Source organism: Rhea americana, unplaced genomic scaffold (genome assembly GCF_003343005.1).
Source record: "Rhea americana isolate MKP2758 unplaced genomic scaffold, rheAme1 scaffold_617, whole genome shotgun sequence".
NCBI classification, from domain to species: Eukaryota; Metazoa; Chordata; class Aves; order Rheiformes; family Rheidae; genus Rhea; species Rhea americana.
Genome location: NW_028186776.1, coordinates 1 through 17,252, shown reverse-complemented (window position 1 = coordinate 17,252; position 17,252 = coordinate 1). Strand labels below are relative to the sequence as shown.

General features: G+C 58.8%; 1 protein-coding gene across 1 annotated transcript in view; it reads left to right on the top strand.

The window, feature by feature from the left end:
- LOC146587090 (plectin-like) overlaps positions 1–17,246 on the top strand; it is a 70,874-nt gene extending 53,628 nt beyond the window's left edge. Inside the window, exons 19-31 of the mRNA XM_085320184.1 lie at positions 165–317; positions 426–580; positions 768–894; positions 981–1,164; positions 1,564–1,721; positions 2,145–2,323; positions 2,584–2,722; positions 2,821–3,177; positions 3,279–3,362; positions 3,568–3,672; positions 4,180–4,278; positions 6,036–9,416; positions 10,277–17,246. Of these exons, the coding sequence (XP_085176310.1) occupies positions 165–317; positions 426–580; positions 768–894; positions 981–1,164; positions 1,564–1,721; positions 2,145–2,323; positions 2,584–2,722; positions 2,821–3,177; positions 3,279–3,362; positions 3,568–3,672; positions 4,180–4,278; positions 6,036–9,416; positions 10,277–16,612 (11,457 nt within the window). The 3' untranslated portion in view covers positions 16,613–17,246. The remainder of the gene's footprint in view (positions 1–164; positions 318–425; positions 581–767; positions 895–980; positions 1,165–1,563; positions 1,722–2,144; positions 2,324–2,583; positions 2,723–2,820; positions 3,178–3,278; positions 3,363–3,567; positions 3,673–4,179; positions 4,279–6,035; positions 9,417–10,276) is intronic.
- Positions 17,247–17,252: the final 6 nt, after the last annotated feature.

The following is a 17,252-nucleotide window of genomic DNA, read 5'->3' as shown; positions in this document are numbered from 1 at the left end:
TGATCCTCTGCACGTGCATCCCTGCCCCCTGCATGCCCCCTGCCCCATGGCTGGCTACCCCTACACCTTCCCTTCCCTTCTGTGGGGCACGGCCCCTGCCGAGAGGCCTGGGCTGAGCCCCCTGTGGTCCCRCTTGCGAAGCCCCCCCTCATGTGCCCCCACAGGACCAGAAGGAGCAGCTGGCCGAGTACCAGGGGCACCTGGCCGGGCTGGCCAAGCGGGCCCAAGCTGTGGTGCAGCTGAAGCCGCGCAGCCCCGCCACCCCGCTCAAGGGCCGGCTGCCCATCCAGGCCGTCTGCGACTACAAGCAAATGGAGGTGCGAGCGCAGCGTGGGGAGGGATGGGACGGGATGGGGCTGCCGGGGGCGGCAGGCCCACGGGGCGCAGGACCCCGCAGGCTCAGCTGCCCTCGCGCTCCCCCCCAGATCACGGTGCACAAGAACGACGAGTGCACCCTGCTCAGCAATGCCCAGCCCTACAAGTGGAAGGTGCTCAGCGCTGCTGGCAGCGAGTCCATCGTGCCCTCCGTGTGCTTCCTAGTGCCCCCGCCCAACCGGGAGGCGCTGGATGCTGTGCACAGGTGAGCGTGAGCACGTGTGTGCAGCAGTCAGGACCAGGCTCATCCCCAGGCTCCGCTGCCCCGTCCTCATCTCCCTGCTGCCCCCATGTGCTGCTGTGGGTGGGGTCCCGTGTGGGGCCAGCCCTGCCAGGCTCCCCGCTTGCTTCATCTCCCCATCCGTCTCCCTGCTCACGCTGCCTCTCCCCAGGCTGGAGTCCACCCATCAGCACCTCCTCACGCTCTGGCACCAGCTGCACGTGGACATGAAGAGCCTCCTGTCCTGGCAGTACCTCATCCGGGACATCCAGCAGATCCAGTCCTGGTCGCACATCACGGTGAGTCTGGCTCTGCCCGGCACACGGCCCCGGGGTGCGGGAGCGGGCGCTTTGCRTGGGGCTGATGGCACGCGCCGCCTCCCCAGTTCCGCACCATGCAGGTGGATGAGTACCGGCAGATCCTGCGCAGCCTGGAGATGCACTACCAGGATTTCATGCGTGACAGCCAGGACTCACAGAGCTTCCAGCCCGATGACCGGCTGCACATGGAGCGCGAGTACAACGCCTGCACCCAGAAGTACGAGCTGCTGCTGCGCAGCCAGGAGAAAGGTGAGCAGCGGCCCTGCAGCTCCCGAGCCTGCTGCACCTGCCGGGGAGCCTCCAGGAGCATGTCCCCTGCACTGCACGCCCTGGGTGTTGGGTGGCAGCAAGTCCCAGACGCAGCCCAGGTGGTCTGGAGCTGCAGCTGCGCAGCCAGGGACCGTCTGTGCCCTGGGCTGGCGGGCAAGCAGGGCTGCGTGCCAATGCTGTGCTCTGCCTAGGACCACTCTGCGGCAGGGCGATGCCTGTGGGATGGGTGACCTTGTGCATCCCTCTTCTGCGTGGGCTGTGCCGCTGCCCCATTCCCTGGCATGGTGCCTCCCCCTCTGGCCCCAGAGACACGGGCAGGGACAACCCAAACAGGCTGTTCGCAGGGCACTCGCTAACCCGGCCCCGGTGTCCCTGCAGGAGAGCAGGATGAGTCCCTGTGCAAGAACTACATCTCCCAGCTGAAGGACATCCGGCTGCAGCTGGAGGGCTGCGAGACCCGCACCATCCACAAGATTCGCCTGCCCCTCGACAAAGACCCAGTCAAGGAGTGYGCCCAGCGCATTTCCGAGCAGCAGGTATCAGCACACACACGAACATGCATGTACAGGCATGCAGTGCACGCACACGGGGGCTTCGGAAACCAGACCACGGCTGSTATCTGTCTACCTATGCCTGCAGCTGTGGACAGCAACCCCCTTTGCCATTATCTGCTCAGCTCCTTGTCCTGGGTACTGCAGGGCAGCTGGAGACTGCTCACCCCATTGCAGTGATGTGGTCTGATTTGGAGTCAGCTCTCTGTGATCCCTGCAGCTGGAGCTAGCAAGCTGCTTCCAACAGGCCTGGTTGGCAGGATGTTGCATGTAGCATGACGTTGACGTAGGAGATCGGCCCTAGGCTAGGCGAGGGGCAGGGCTCAACTGCAAACTGCAGCTGGCTGGAGCCAGGCACAGAGGTTGTGTAGGGCAGCACATGGAGTAATGGACTGTCCTTTCCTGCAGCAAATCCACCTAGAACTGGAGGGCATCAAGAAGAACTTGGACAAGGTCAGCGAGAAGACAGAGAAGGTACTGGCCCAGCCAGAGCAGGCCAGCTCAGCCCCTGTCTTGCGCTCGGAGCTGGAAATCACCCTGCAGAAGATGGACCAGGTGTACAGCCTCTCCAGCATCTACTTGGAGAAGTGAGTGCTCAAGCCCTGTGTGATTCCATGCTGTGTCCTGTGGTTGTCCTGGGTGGAGGACAAAATGCTGCATTAACTAGGGTGAACTCAGTGCAACCAGGGATGGGCTTGAAGGTCTGGAGGTTGCTGAATGTATCTTAGTGTCTTTCCTTTTCTGCAGATTCCCTGCCTGCTCCATTCTCAGCCCTCATATGTTGGACAGCACCTTGCTGTYTGCTTGAGCTCTGGGCACTGACTGAGTCTTTCTCCTTCTTCCATAGGCTGAAGACCATCAACCTGGTGATCCGTAGCACACAGGGGGCAGAGGAGCTGGTCAAGAAGTATGAGGACCAGCTGAAGAATGTGCAGACTGTGCCTTCYGACCTCAAGGAGCTGGAAGACAGCAAGGCTGAGCTGAAGGTAACATCTGGGGCTGGGCAGCACCACACCAGGAGCATGCCAGGTGGGCAGCCAGGGCTGAGTCAAGACCTGGGGCTGACCTGTGCTCTGTCCTGCAGCGGCTGCGTGCTCAGGTGGAGGGTCATCAGCCCCTCTTCAACACCCTGGAAACTGACCTGAGCAAGGCCAAGGACGTCAATGAACGGATGGTGAGGGGCCACAGCGAGCGAGATGTGGACCTGGACCGTTACCGGGAGAAAGTCCAGCAGTTGCTGGAGCGCTGGCAGGCCATCCTGACCCAAATCGACCTGCGCCAACGTGAGCTGGATCAGCTGGGCCGCCAGCTGCGGTACTACCGCGAGAGCTGTGATGGGCTGCTCCAGTGGATCCAGGATGCTAAGCAGCGGCAGGAGAAAATTCAGGCGGTGCCCATCACAGACAGCAAGACTGTGCGGGAGCAGCTCCTGCAGGAGAAGGTAATGCCCACGGCAAGGCGAGGACAGGTTGTCATGACCGGTGCTGTAGCAGGGCGGTGGCAAGTGTGGGGCTCTCGCTCACAGCCTCTGTGTTTCCCCAGAAACTTTTGGAAGARTGCGATCGCAATAAGGAGAAGGTGGAGGAGTGCCAGCGGTATGCCAAGCAGTACATAGAYGCCATCAAGGTATGCCCACTTCTGTGTGTGGCTGCACGGGGTTGGCCTCCTGGGTAGCAGCCTGGGGAGAGCTGGGGCAGGTGTGGGACTGGGGAGAGGCAGTCTAGTGCCAAAGGCCATGGGGAATTTGCTGGGTCTGGGGGTAGGAAGGCAGCAGGAATGGGCCCCAGAGCATCTACATGCCACAGCTTGCTGATGATGCCTCTCTTGGCAGGATTATGAGTTGCAGCTGGTAACCTTCAAGGCACAGGTGGAGCCAGTGGCATCTCCTGCCAAGAAGCCCAAAGTGCAGTCTGCATCTGACAGCATCATCCAGGAGGTGAGGTGGAGAACCCTTGAGTACATGGGCCTGAGATTCCCCAGGCAGGTCCCTGACAGTGGAACTTGAGGTGACCAAGTCTGGGGAGCTCACCTGTATTAGGAGCAGCACACTGCAGCTCTTCCCCAGATTGGTGGGCTTGTGGAGGGGCTGCCATGCTGTCTTGCCCTCAGGCTGGCCACACTAGTGCTTGGGTGCCAGGAGGCAACTGGGCTGGGTCCTGGCAACCAGCAGGTGGGGAGGAGGTGGCTGTGGGCATGCTCCTTGCTGACCCGTGCCATTTCCATAAGGAAAAACCTTTTTTACTCTAAGGGTAACAGAGCACTGGAGCAGGTTGCCCAGAGATATTGTGGAGTCTCCATTCTTGGAGATATTCAGAAGCCATCTGGGTATGGTCCTGGACAACCTGTTGTAGTGACCCTGCTTGAGCAGGGGGGTTGGACTAGGTGATCTCCAGAGGTCCTTTCCAACCACAACCATTTTGTGATTCTGTGATTGTGATGACAGTATGTGGACTTGCGGACGCGGTACAGCGAGCTGACCACTCTCACCAGCCAGTACATCAAGTTCATCACGGAGACTCTGCGGCGGCTGGAGGAGGAGGAGGTAGGGCAGCGTAGGGGCACACGGGGTGGCATGACTCCGGCTGCATTTTCTCTTCTTCATAACAACGGGGAACATTGTTCATGATGACTACCAGCCCCCCATCACTAACGCTGGCCCATGGCCTCTAACCTTGCTCTGGTCTGGGCTTCCGGGACCGAAGCTTTTGGCTCTGGGTGCAGCAAATTTTCAAGCAGAGAGGGCTATCTGGGCCCAGCTGGGGTGGTATGCAGAACTGGCTCCTCGGAACTGCTGGGGCCACCAGGGCTCTGGTGTGACTGGTGTTAGGAGGCACTTCCCAGATACACGTAGCGCAGTCAGCGTCTGCCTTCAGCATGAAGCTGTGCTCGGGCACCGCGGGACCTGGACTCCTCGGTTGTTCTGTCTTGGTAACCTTTCTAACTCTTGGTTTCTGCCCTTGGAAGTCAAGCCGCTTTGCCAGTGCTTTGTCTTGGGGGATGTTTGTGTTGGTGGGGATCTAATGGAGGGTAAAAAACCAGGATGACTCTGGCATCCCTGCACCAGGTACTCACTCTGCGCATGCCCCCCTCCTCACAGCACCCCTCCGCCTCACCACTTGGCCGCAAGCAGCCTGCGCGCCCAGTACCTGCTCACTGCACCCCGCTTCCCGGCAGCAAGCAGGGCGCGCYGTCCCCAGGGCACCCTCTGGCCTCGCCTCGCCTCTCTTCTCCTCTCGTGGCCTTTGCTGTACCTTTTGGGGTGGCATGAGGGGACTGTCAATCCATCGGGAATGGGGGTCGAGSTCACCCCACACATGTGCTGTCTATTGGTGCCCAAAAGCTCTGGAAGCACCTCAGGGGCTTCCTGAGTCAGGGCCTTGCACGGGGTGTGCACTCGCCTCGCTCATGGTGCATGCAGCACAAGTGCTCTGCGACATGGGCCGATGGGAGGCTGCAGCTGCTTCCTCCGCTCCTTGGAGAGATGCACGAGCAATGTCAGCTGCTCGGTCTGCTGGCTCTGCAGAGAGCTGGGGCAGGGAGGCATTCACAGTGTCCCCAAGACATCCCTGCTTCTGGCTGTAGACAGTCAGCTCACCTGGGTTGTCTGGAGCTGGACAGTGAGGCATTTGGACCCAGCCAGGGCAGTACAGATTGGAGGTTGGATTGCTCTCCACATCGTCAAGGCTTTCCCAGCAGGGAAAGGTCCACCTGGCACTTCCCCCAACACCTGCTCTTTTCTAKCCTGTTGTATCTTGGTGCTCTGGCTGGGTTTCTCGTGTCCCCACRGTGATGGCTCTCTGCACTGGTCCCTCTTGCACAGGGAACCCTGGAGAGAGCAAGATGAGGCTGCCTTTTGCAGGAAAGCATGTGCACGGGGCTGGGGCAGGAGCTCTCCCCAGATTGCAGTGGGCACGGTGGTGGTGTGCAAGCTGCTAGCATCCATCTCCATTGCCTCAGGCTTTGCTGGCACTCCATTCCTTGTTTGTGGTACGTGGGTCATCCTGCTTCTTGCACTGCTGTCTTGGTCCCGTCACCTGTCTCCCTGAGCTGTGCTGAGATACAGTAGTTGTGTGTCTCCTGTCTGCTATACGTCTTCTGGAAGCTGGTGTCACCACCTTTAGCTCGTGGGGAGACCCAGGGATCCGAAGCCATTCCATGCACATCCTCCAGCCCCTCTGCCCTGGACCATCTCGTGTCTCGGTGACGTGGTTGTAGTTGGCGTTTATGCCATGGCTCGGTTGTATTCGTGATTTCTCTTTCTCCCTTTTCTGTTTTCTCTGCACTCTCTTTCCCCTCCAGAAAGCAGCCGAGAAGCTGAAGGAGGAGGAGAGGAAGCGGCTGGCGGAGGTGGAGGCCCAGCTGGAGAAGCAGAGGCAGCTGGCTGAGGCCCACGCCAAAGCCAAGGCGCAGGCAGAGGCAGAGGCGCGGGAGCTACAGCTCCGCATGCAGGAGGAGGTCACTCGGCGGGAGGTGGTGGCCGTGGATGCCGAGCAGCAGAAGCAGAACATCCAGCAGGAGCTGATGCAGCTGCGGCAGAACTCTGACCACCAGATTAAGTCTAAGGTCAAACTCATTGAGGAGGCTGAGTACAACCGCAAGAAGGTGGAGGAGGAGATCCGCCTCATCCGCCTCCAGCTGGAGAGCACTGAGAAGCAGCGGGCCAGCGCTGAGACGGAGTTGCAGGAGCTGCGGGCGCGTGCTGAGGATGCTGAGCGGCAGAAGAAGCAGGCGCAGGAAGAGGCTGAGCGCCTGCGCCGGCAGGTCAAGGATGAGAGCCAGAAGAAGCGGGAGGCGGAGGAAGAGCTGAAGCGCAAGGTACAGGCCGAGAAAGATGCAGCCCGGGAGAAGCAGAAGGCGATGGCAGACCTGGAGAAGCTGCGGCTGCAGGCAGAGGAGGCCGAGCGGCGGATGCGACAGGCGGAGCTGGAGAAAGAGCGGCAGATCCAGGTGGCACAGGAGGTGGCCCAGCGGAGTGCCGAGGCCGAGCTGCAGAGCAAGCGGCTGTCCTTTGCAGAGAAGACAGCGCAGCTGGAGCTGTCCCTGCAGCAGGAGCACATCACCGTGGCCCACCTGCAGGAGGAGGCCGAGCGGCTGAAGAAGCAGCAGCTGGAGGCCGAGCAATCGCGGGAGGAGGCTGAGAAGGAGCTGGAGCGGTGGCGGCAGAAAGCCAACGAGGCACTGCGTCTGCGGCTGCAAGCCGAGGAGGTGGCCCACAAGAAAACGCTGGCCCAGGAGGAGGCAGAGAAGCAGAAGGAGGATGCAGAGCGGGAGGCCCGCAAGCGTGCTAAGGCTGAGGAGTCAGCCCTGCGGCAGAAGGAGCTGGCGGAGGAGGAGCTGGAGAAGCAGCGGCAATTGGCAGAGGGCACAGCCCAGCAGAAGTTTGCGGCGGAGCAGGAGCTGATCCGCCTGAAGGCAGAGATGGAGAACGGGGAGCAACAGCGCCTGCTCCTCGAGGAGGAGCTCTTCCGTCTGAAGAACGAGGTGAGCGAGGCCATCCAGAAGAGGAAGGAGGTGGAGGAGGAGCTGGCCAAGCTGCGGGCCGAGATGGAGGTCCTGCTGGAGAGCAAGGCCAAGACGGAGGAGGAGTCGCGCTCCACCAGCGAGAAATCCAAGCAGCGCCTGGAGGCCGAGGCCAGCAAGCTGCGGGAGCTGGCTGAGGAGGCTGCCCGGCTGCGAGCCCTCTCAGAGGAGGCCAAGAGGCAGCGGCAGTTGGCAGAGGAGGAGGCCAGCCGACAGCGGGCCGAGGCTGAACGCATCCTCAAGGAGAAGCTGGCAGCCATCAACGAGGCATCGCGTCTAAAGGCAGAGGCGGAAATTGCCCTGAAGGAGAAGGAGGCAGAAAATGAGCGGCTGCGGCGGCTGGCAGAGGACGAGGCCTACCAGCGCAAGCTGCTGGAGGAGCAGGCTGCCCAGCACAAGCAGGACATTGAGGAGAAGATCGCCCTGCTGAAGCGGTCATCGGAGAGCGAGCTGGAGCGGCAGAAGGGCATTGTGGATGACACGCTGAAGCAGCGGCGCCTTATCGAGGAGGAGATCCGCCTGCTGAAGATCAACTTTGAGAAGGCATCAGCGGGCAAGGCAGACCTGGAGCAGGAGCTGAGCCGCATCCGCAGCGAGGCAGAGGAGGTCCAGCGCATCCGGGAGCAGGCTGAGCGGGAAGCCGAGCGGCAGCGGGCCCTGGCGCTGGAGGAAGAGAGCCGACGGAGGGAGGCCGAGGAGAAGGTGCGGAACATCGTGGCGGCTGAACAGGAGGCTGCGCGGCAGCGGCGGCTGGCCCTGGAGGAGGTGGAACGCCTGAAGGCCACAGTGGAGGAGGCTAAGCGGCAGAAGGAGCTGGCAGAGAAGGAGTCAGAACGGCAGATCCAGCTGGCGCAGGAGGCAGCCCAAAAGCGCATTGCAGCGGAGGAGAAGGCCCACCTGGCTGCCGTGCAGCAGAAGGAGCAGGAGCTGCTGCAGACACGGCGTCAGGAGCAGAGCATGCTCGACCGGCTGCGGGAGGAGGCCGAGAGGGCCAAGCGGGCCGCAGAGGAGGCTGAGTTTGCACGCAGCAAGGCTGAGCAGGATGCCAGCCTCTCTCGGCAGCGAGTGGAGGAGGCCGAGCGGCTGAAGCAGCGGGCAGAGGAGGAGGCGCAGGCCAAGGCGCAGGCCCAGGAGGATGCAGAGAAGCTGCGTAAGGAGGCTGAGCTGGAGGCGGCAAAGCGGGCCCAGGCAGAGCAGGCAGCCCTGCGGCAGAAGCAACTGGCAGATGCGGAGATGGAGAAGCACAAGAAGTTTGCGGAGCAGACACTGCGGCAGAAGGCGCAGGTGGAGCAGGAGCTGACCAAGGTGAAGCTGCAGCTGGAGGAGACAGACCATCAGAAGGGCATCCTGGACGAGGAGCTGCAGCGGCTGAAGGAGGAGGTGACAGATGCCATCCGGCAGAAGGCCCAGGTGGAGGAGGAGCTCTTCAAGGTCCGGGTGCAGATGGAGGAGCTGGCAAAGCTGAAGAGCCGAATTGAGGAAGAGAACAAAGCACTAATCCTCAAGGACAAGGACAACACACAGAAGTTCTTGGCAGAGGAAGCTGAGAAGATGAAGCAGGTAGCAGAGGAGGCTGCACGGCTCAGCGTGGAGGCCCAGGAGGCTGCCCGCATGCGGAAGCTGGCTGAGGATGACCTGGCACAGCAGCGGGCGTTGGCAGAGAAGATGTTGAAGGAGAAGATGCAAGCGGTGCAGGAGGCCACACGGCTGAAGGCCGAGGCAGAAGTGCTGCAGAAGCAGAAGGACCTGGCRCAAGAGCATGCCAAACGGCTGCAGGAGGACAAAGAGCAGATGCAGCAGCGGCTGGCTGAGGAGACTGAGGGCTTCCAGAAAACCCTGGAGGCTGAGCGCCGACGGCAGCTGGAGATCACTGCTGAGGCCGAGCGCCTCAAGCTGCATGTGGCGGAGATGAGCATGGCTCAGGCCAAGGCTGAGGAGGAGGCCAAGCGGTTCAAGAAGCAGGCAGAGGAGATCAGTGGGAGGCTGCACGAGACTGAGCTGGCCACACAGGAGAAGATGACACTAGTGCACACCCTGGAGATACAGCGACAGCAGAGCGACCAGGATGCAGAGAAACTGCGGAGGGCCATTGCTGACCTGGAGCAGGAGAAGGAGAAGCTGAAGCAGGAGGCGGCCTTGCTGCAGCAGAAGGCGGAGGAGGTACTGGGTTACGGGTCCCCCTTAGTGGTGATGGTATGCAGGGAGACCTTTCCTCTTCCCAGCAGCCATGCAGGCAGCTGGCCAGGCTCACACAAGGCTGGCCAGGGTCCAGGAGCTGCACTCGACATTCACTGACTACCATCGCCGCAACACAGGCTGGTGCCTCTGTCCCTGGGTGTGTGCACAGCGCTGGAGGCGAGTGCTGCATCTTGCGGACATGGGAAAGGAGTGGGCTACTTATACCGTCCAGGAGATGGAGGCATCACTGAGGCTCCCCGCCCCAGTGTCTGGCCCCCCTCGATGATCACAGTGAGCGGCTGCTCGTGGAGCAGGACCCGCTCATGCAGGTCATGGACACACGCAGAGCCAGCATCTAGGTGCAGTGAGGCAAACTCAGCAGGGAGATGCTGAAGCAGGATCTCTCACCCTGTGCTCCTTCCTGCTGCCTCCAGCTGCTCCTGCTCTGGAGAGGCAATCCCCACCAGACGTGCCAGGTTTTTGGCCATGTGGGATGTCCTAGCTTACTCCTCTCCACAAACAAGAGCCCTCCCCAGCACCCAGCCTCCGTAGCTGGGCAGGGAGTTCCTCACCCCAGCAGAAGAGCTCGTGTCTTTTCTCTGCTCGTTTCACCCATGTGTTGTTTGCTGTAGCTCCCTAACCCCAGCTCTACCCCATTAGCTTTTAACCTATGTAGCAGAGTGGTTGGGTGACTCATCCCACTAATGCACACCCTGATACCAGCCCGGTAACACCCTGCTGCCTCTCCTTCCAGTCCTGCCCCCTCCCCGCTGCCCCAGCRGCACTACCATCCGTGGCAGAGGGTGCTGTCTGACCAACACTCTTTCTTTTTTCCACCCCAGATGCAGGTGGCCCAGCAGGCGCAGCTCCGCCAGGAGACGCAGATTCTTCAGCAGACCTTCCTGACAGAGAAGGATGCCCTGCTCCAAAAGGAGAAGTTCATTGAGGAGGAGAAAACTAAGTTGGAGAAGCTCTTCCAGGATGAGGTGAATAAAGCGAAGAATCTGAAGGCAGAACARGAGCGGCAGCAGAAGGAGATGGAGCAAGAAAAGCAACAGCTGAAAGCCATGCTGGATGACGCCAAGAAGCATCAGAAGGAAGCAGAGGAAAATGTCCGGCACAAGCAGGAGGAGCTGCAGCAACTGGAGAGACAGCGGCAGCAGCAGGAAAAACTCCTTGAAGAGGAGAACAAGAAGCTCAGGGAGAGGCTTGAGCAGATGCAGGAAGAGCACAAGGCTGCCCTGGCCCAGACACGAGAGATCATGATTCAGACAGATGACCTGCCTGAGGAGGTTGTGGTTACGACAACGCAGCTGATGGACATCAAAGCTGTGCCCAATGGCAGAGATGTAGTGGATGGCATAGCACAGAATGGGGAGCCAGAGTTTGCGTTTGATGGCATCCGCCAGAAGGTGTCTGCGGAGAAGCTGGCTGAGGCTGGCATTTTGAGCAAGGAGAGCTTAGACAAGTTGGCAAAGGGTGTTGTGAGTGTTGGCGAGCTCTCGCAGAGGGAAGACATCAAGAAGTATCTGCAGGGCAAGAGCAGCATTGCTGGTTTGTTAATCAAACCTGCCAATCAAAAGATGAGTATTTATGAAGCCATGAAGAAAAAGCTGCTCACTCCAGGCACTGCACTGGTCCTTCTGGAAGCACAGGCTGCCTCTGGCTTCATAATTGACCCTGTGCAAAATAGGAGGCTGTCAGTGAAYGAAGCAGTGAGAGAAGGAGTGATTGGGCCAGAACTGCACAATAAAATGCTGTCTGCTGAACGGGCAGTAACTGGCTACAAAGATCCTTATACAGGAGACAAGATCTCCCTCTTCCAGGCCATGTCAAAGGAGCTTATTGTTAGGGACCATGGCATCCGTCTACTTGAGGCCCAGATCGCCACAGGCGGCATCATTGACCCTGTCAACAGCCACCGCCTCCCCGTTGAAGCTGCCTACAAACGAGGCTACTTCAATGAGGAGATGAATGAAGTCCTCTCTGACCCTACAGATGACACCAAGGGCTTTTTCGACCCCAACACACAGGAGAACCTCACCTATCTGCAGCTCATGGAGCGGTGTGTGACTGACCCAGACACGGGGCTGTGCCTCCTACCACTCACTGACCAGGCAGCCAAAGCAAGAGAGCTGCTCTACACTGACAAAGAAGCCAAGGATGTCTTTAAGAAGGCTACAGTGATGGCACCATTTGGCAAGTTCCAAGGGAAAACAGTGACCATCTGGGAGATCATCAACTCTGAATACTTCACTGAGGACCAAAGGCGAGACCTGATCCAGCAATACAGGACTGGCAAGATCACGGTGGAGAAGATCATTAAGATTATCATCACGGTTGTGGAGGAAAGTGAGAAAAAGAGCCAGATGTTATTTGAAGGGCTCCGGGCGCCTGTGCCTGCTGCTGAGCTGCTGGAAAGCAAAATCATCAACAAAGACCTCTACAACCAGCTGCACCAGGGCAAGAAGTCCGTGCAAGATGTGTCAGAGATGGAATCTGTGAGGCAGTACCTGAAGGGCACAGATGCCATTGCTGGCATCCTAGTGGAATCAACCGGCCAGAAGTTCACCTTCTATGATGCCTTGAAGAGAAACCTGCTGAAGCCAGAGATTGCCCTGTCCTTGCTGGAGGCGCAGGCTGCCACAGGCTWTATCATCGACCCTGTGAAGAACAAGCTGTATTCTGTTGATGAGGCAGTGAAGGCTGAGACTGTGGGGCCAGAGTTTCATGAGAAGCTGCTTTCTGCAGAGAAGGCTGTGACTGGCTACAAGGATCCCTACACAGGCCAGACGGTTTCCCTCTTCCAAGCACTCAAGAAAGGCCTCATCCCCACCGACACTGGGGTCCGTCTGCTGGATGTCCAGCTTGCCWCTGGTGGTATCATTGATCCCGTGAACAGCCACCGGCTTCCACTTGAGGTTGCCTACAAGCGAGGCCACTTTGACCCAGAGATGAACTCAGCTCTGTCTGCACTGCTAGAGGAGGCCAAAGCTTTCTATTGTCCCAACACTCAGGAACACCTCACCTATGCCCAACTGCAGAAGAACTGCCACCGTGACAAGCAGACTGGCCTCTACCTACTGCCTCTCTCAGACAAAGCCATCCAGTCACAGCAGGAGGAGATCTACACAGACAGCCAGGCAAAGGAGTGCTTCGAGAAGGCAACTGTAGAGGTCCCATCAGGCAGCCTGAAGGGCCAGACGGTGACTATATGGGAGCTGATACACTCAGAGTACTTCACAGAGGAACACAGGCAGGAGCTTCTCCGGCAGTACAAGACTGGCAAGGTGACCATTGAGAAGATCATCAAGATCATGATTACCATCATCGAGGAGACAGAGACCAAGAAGCAGGAGAAGCTGACGTTCAGTGGTCTCCGGGCACCCGTGTCTGCTAGTGAGCTGGTGGAATCCTGCATCATCAGCAAAGCCCAATACGAGCAACTGAAGGAAGGCAAGAAATCAGTGAAGGATCTCTCTGAGACAGATTCAGTTAAGAGATACCTGCAGGGGAGTGACTGCATTGCAGGCATCTATGTGGAGGCAACCAAAGAGAAGCTAAACATCTACGAGGCCATGAAAAGGAACCTGCTGAGGCCAAGCACTGCCGTGGTTCTACTGGAGGCCCAAGCTGCAACTGGATTCCTGATTGATCCTGTGAAGAATCGGAGGCTGTACGTCAATGAGGCAGTGAAGGCTGGCGTCATTGGGCCTGAGTTGCATGAGAAGCTGCTGTCTGCCGAGAAGGCGGTCACTGGATACAAGGACCCCTACTCGGGAAACACCATCTCCCTCTTTGAGGCTATGAAGAAAGGACTTATCRTCAAAGAGCATGGCATCCGCCTGCTTGAAGCCCAAATTGCCACAGGGGGCATCATTGACCCTGTGCACAGTCACCGTGTCCCTGTGGAGGTGGCCTATAAGCGGGGCTATCTTGATGAGGAAATGAACCGGATCCTTTCTGACCCCACAGATGACACCAAGGGCTTCTTTGACCCTAACACTCATGAGAACCTCACCTACATGCAGCTGAAGAAGAGGTGCATTGAGGACCCTGAGACGGGCCTGTACTTATTGCCCCTGCGTGAGCCAGAGAAGCCTATGGTGGTGGAGACCACCCAGGTGTACACAGAGGCAGAAACACGGAAGGTGTTTGAGGAGACGCAGGTGGACATCCCTGTGGGCAGCAGGGCAGGCTCTTCCATGTCACTGTGGGAGATCATGAACTCGGACCTGCTGCCTGAGGAGCAGCGGAAGCATCTCATGGAGGAGTTCCAGTCAGGCCGTGTGTCCAAGGAGCGCATGATCATCATCATCATCGAGATYATTGAGAAGACTGAGATCATCCGGCAGCAGAACCTCACCTCCTATGACTATGTCCGGCGCCGCATCACGGCTGAGGACCTCTACGAGGCCACAATCATCTCCCTGGACATCTACAACCTGCTGAAGCAGGGCTCCAAGACCATCCGGGAGCTCCTGGACATAGAGACCGTCTGGAAACACCTCTATGGGTCAGGCTGTGTTGCCGGCATCTACATCCCTTCCTCCAAGCAGAAGCTCAGTATCTACCAGGCTTTGAAGAAGGGGCTGATCAGCTCTGAAGTGGCCCGCTCTCTCTTGGAAGCCCAGGCTGCAACTGGTTTCATGATTGATCCTATAAAGAACGAGAGGCTGACAGTTGACGAAGCAGTCAGGAAAGGTGTAGTGGGGCCAGAAATCCATGACCGGCTCCTCTCTGCAGAGAGGGCTGTGACTGGTTACAGAGATCCATACAGCGAGCAGAAGATTTCCCTCTTCCAGGCCATGAAGAAAGACCTCATTCCCAGTGAAGAGGCCCTGAAGCTTCTGGATGCCCAGATAGCCACTGGCGGTGTCGTTGATCCACACCTTGGCTTCCACCTTCCCCTGGAGATGGCCTACCAGCGGGGCTTCATCAACAAGGAGACCTACGACATGCTCTCCGAGCCCAGTGAGGTGCGGAGCTATGTCGACCCCTCCACAGATGAGAAGCTCAGCTACACACAGCTCCTGAAGCGGTGCCGGAAGGATGAGAACAGTGGGCTTCTGCTGCTCCCACTGTGCGACACGAGGAAGCTCACCTTCCGGGGGCTACGGAAGCAGATCACGGTGGAGGAGCTGGTCCGCTCACAGGTAATGGATGAAGCCACAGCCCAGCGCCTCCAGGAGGGCCTCACCTCCATTGAGGAGGTCTCCAAGAACCTGAAGAAGTTTCTGGAGGGCACAAGCTGCATTGCTGGTGTCTTTGTGGACTCCACAAAGGAGCGGCTGTCTGTATACCAAGCCATGAAGAAGGGTATCATCAGGCCAGGCACTGCATTTGAGCTCCTGGAGGCGCAGGCAGCCACAGGGTATGTGATTGACCCTATCAAGGGCCTCAAGTTGACTGTGGAGGAGGCCGTGCGGATGGGCATCGTGGGCCCTGAGTTCAAGGACAAGCTGCTCTCTGCTGAGAGGGCAGTAACCGGCTACCGTGATCCCTACACCGGAAAGCTCATCTCCCTCTTCCAGGCCATGAAGAAGGGGTTGATCCTGAAGGATCATGGGATCCGCTTGCTGGAGGCCCAGATCGCAACAGGAGGCATCATTGATCCTGAGGAGAGCCACCGCCTACCTGTGGAGATAGCTTACAAGAGGGGCCTCTTTGATGAGGAGATGAATGAGATCCTGCTGGATCCCAGCGATGACACCAAAGGCTTCTTTGACCCCAACACAGAGGAGAACTTAACCTACCTGCWACTAATGGAGCGGTGCATCACTGACCCAGAAACCGGTCTTTGCCTCCTACCCCTGAAGGAGAAGAAACGGGAGAGGAAGACCTCCTCCAAGTCCTCTGTCCGCAAGCGCAGGGTGGTGATTGTTGACCCAGAAACTGGCAAGGAGATGTCGGTGTATGAAGCCTACCGCAAGGGCCTCATTGATCACCAGACCTACCTAGAGCTGTCAGAGCAGGAGTGCGAGTGGGAGGAGATCACCACCTCCTCCTCTGATGGTGTGGTCAAGTCCATGATCATCGACAGACGCTCAGGGCGCCAGTATGACATTGATGATGCCATTGGCAAGGGCCTGATCGACCAGTCAGCTCTGGACCAATACCGCTCGGGCACCCTCTCCATCACCGAATTTGCAGACATGCTCTCTGGCAACATGAGTGGCTTCCGGTCACGGTCATCCTCTGTGGGGTCGTCCTCCTCCTACACCGTCAGCCCAGCCCCCACACGAACGCAGATATCAATGTGGAGCGACCCAACCGAGGAGACTGGGCCAGTTGCTGGCATCCTGGACACAGACACTCTGGAGAAGGTGTCCATCACGGAGGCGATGCGCCGAAATCTTGTAGACAACATCACGGGGCAGAGGCTGCTGGAAGCCCAAGCCTGCACCGGGGGCATCATCGACCCCAGCACTGGGGATAAATGGTCTGTTGCTGATGCAGTGAACAAGGGCCTGGTGGACAAAATCATGGTGGACCGCATCAACCTTGCTCAGAAGGCCTTCTATGGCTTTGAAGACCCGAGAACCAAGACGAAGATGTCAGCAGCCCAGGCACTGAAGAAGGGCTGGCTGTACTATGAGGCTGGGCAGCGCTTTCTGGAGGTGCAGTACCTGACGGGGGGGTTGATCGAACCTGATGTCGAAGGTCGTGTCTCCTTGGATGATGCATTGCAGAAGGGCACCATCGACACGCGCACTGCCCAGAAGCTGCGGGATGTGAACACCTACTCCAAGTATCTCACCTGCCCCAAAACCAAGCTCAAGATCTCYTACAAGGACGCGATGGACCGGAGCATGATTGAAGACGGGACAGGCCTGCGACTGCTGGAAGCCTCCTCCCAGTCCAGCAAAGGCTACTATAGCCCTTACAACGTTAGCAGCGCCGGCTCCACCTCCGGCTCACGGTCGGGCTCCCGGACGGGGTCCAGGGCAGGCTCGAGGCGTGGGAGCTTTGATGCCACCGGCTCCGGCTTCTCCATGACCTTCTCGTCCTCCTCCTACTCTTCCTCAAGCTTTGGGCGCAGATATGTGTTGGGTCCCCAGAGTGCTGTGGATGCAGGAGACCTTGCGCTCGCCTTGTCCCACCTGAACAGGAGCTGTGGATGGGAGGCAGGCAGGAAGTGCTCTGAACTGCACGGGCCACCGCTCAGTGTGGCATAAAGTCCCCTCCCTGCTCCTCCCCATGTACTGAGGAACCTGCCCTCCTCTCCTGCTCTGCATGTGGTAAAGCTGCTGGCTAATCACTCTATTATTTTTTTAATTTTTAAACTCCATTTTTCTTCCAAAGCAGTGCCTAAAGTTTAACCAAAAAGACTAGACTAATATATTAATATATAAGATTGTTCTGACAGTATTTGTATATTAAGAGATGAGAGAGAAAACACACTACCCTCCCAAGATCTGCAGCCCCAGGAGCTTGCTGCCGTTYGTGCCCTCTGCAGAGCAGATCCCGCCCAGCCGGTCCCGCCGCCGCTCGGACACCGCGAGGCAGAACCTGAAAACAGTTCCGTGTTTTTGATCTAACCACTAAGCGACTCTTTTGTAATTAACTCCACCGGCTTCCCCCTGCACCCCGAAGGAGGAGACGGCGCTGTGCCCGCACCAGCCCCTGCGAGCCGCGCGGCGCCGGGGCATCCCGTGCCCTCGGAGGCCGGGGTGGACCTCCGGGCACCGGCTCCGGAGCTGCCGCCTGGACCCTCGTCCCGAGCCGCGGCGAGGCGAGGGGGGGACGCTCCCGCGCCGCCCGCTCCCGCGCCCCGGCTCTGCCCCAGGACGTCCCCGCGGAGCCGGCGCCACCGTA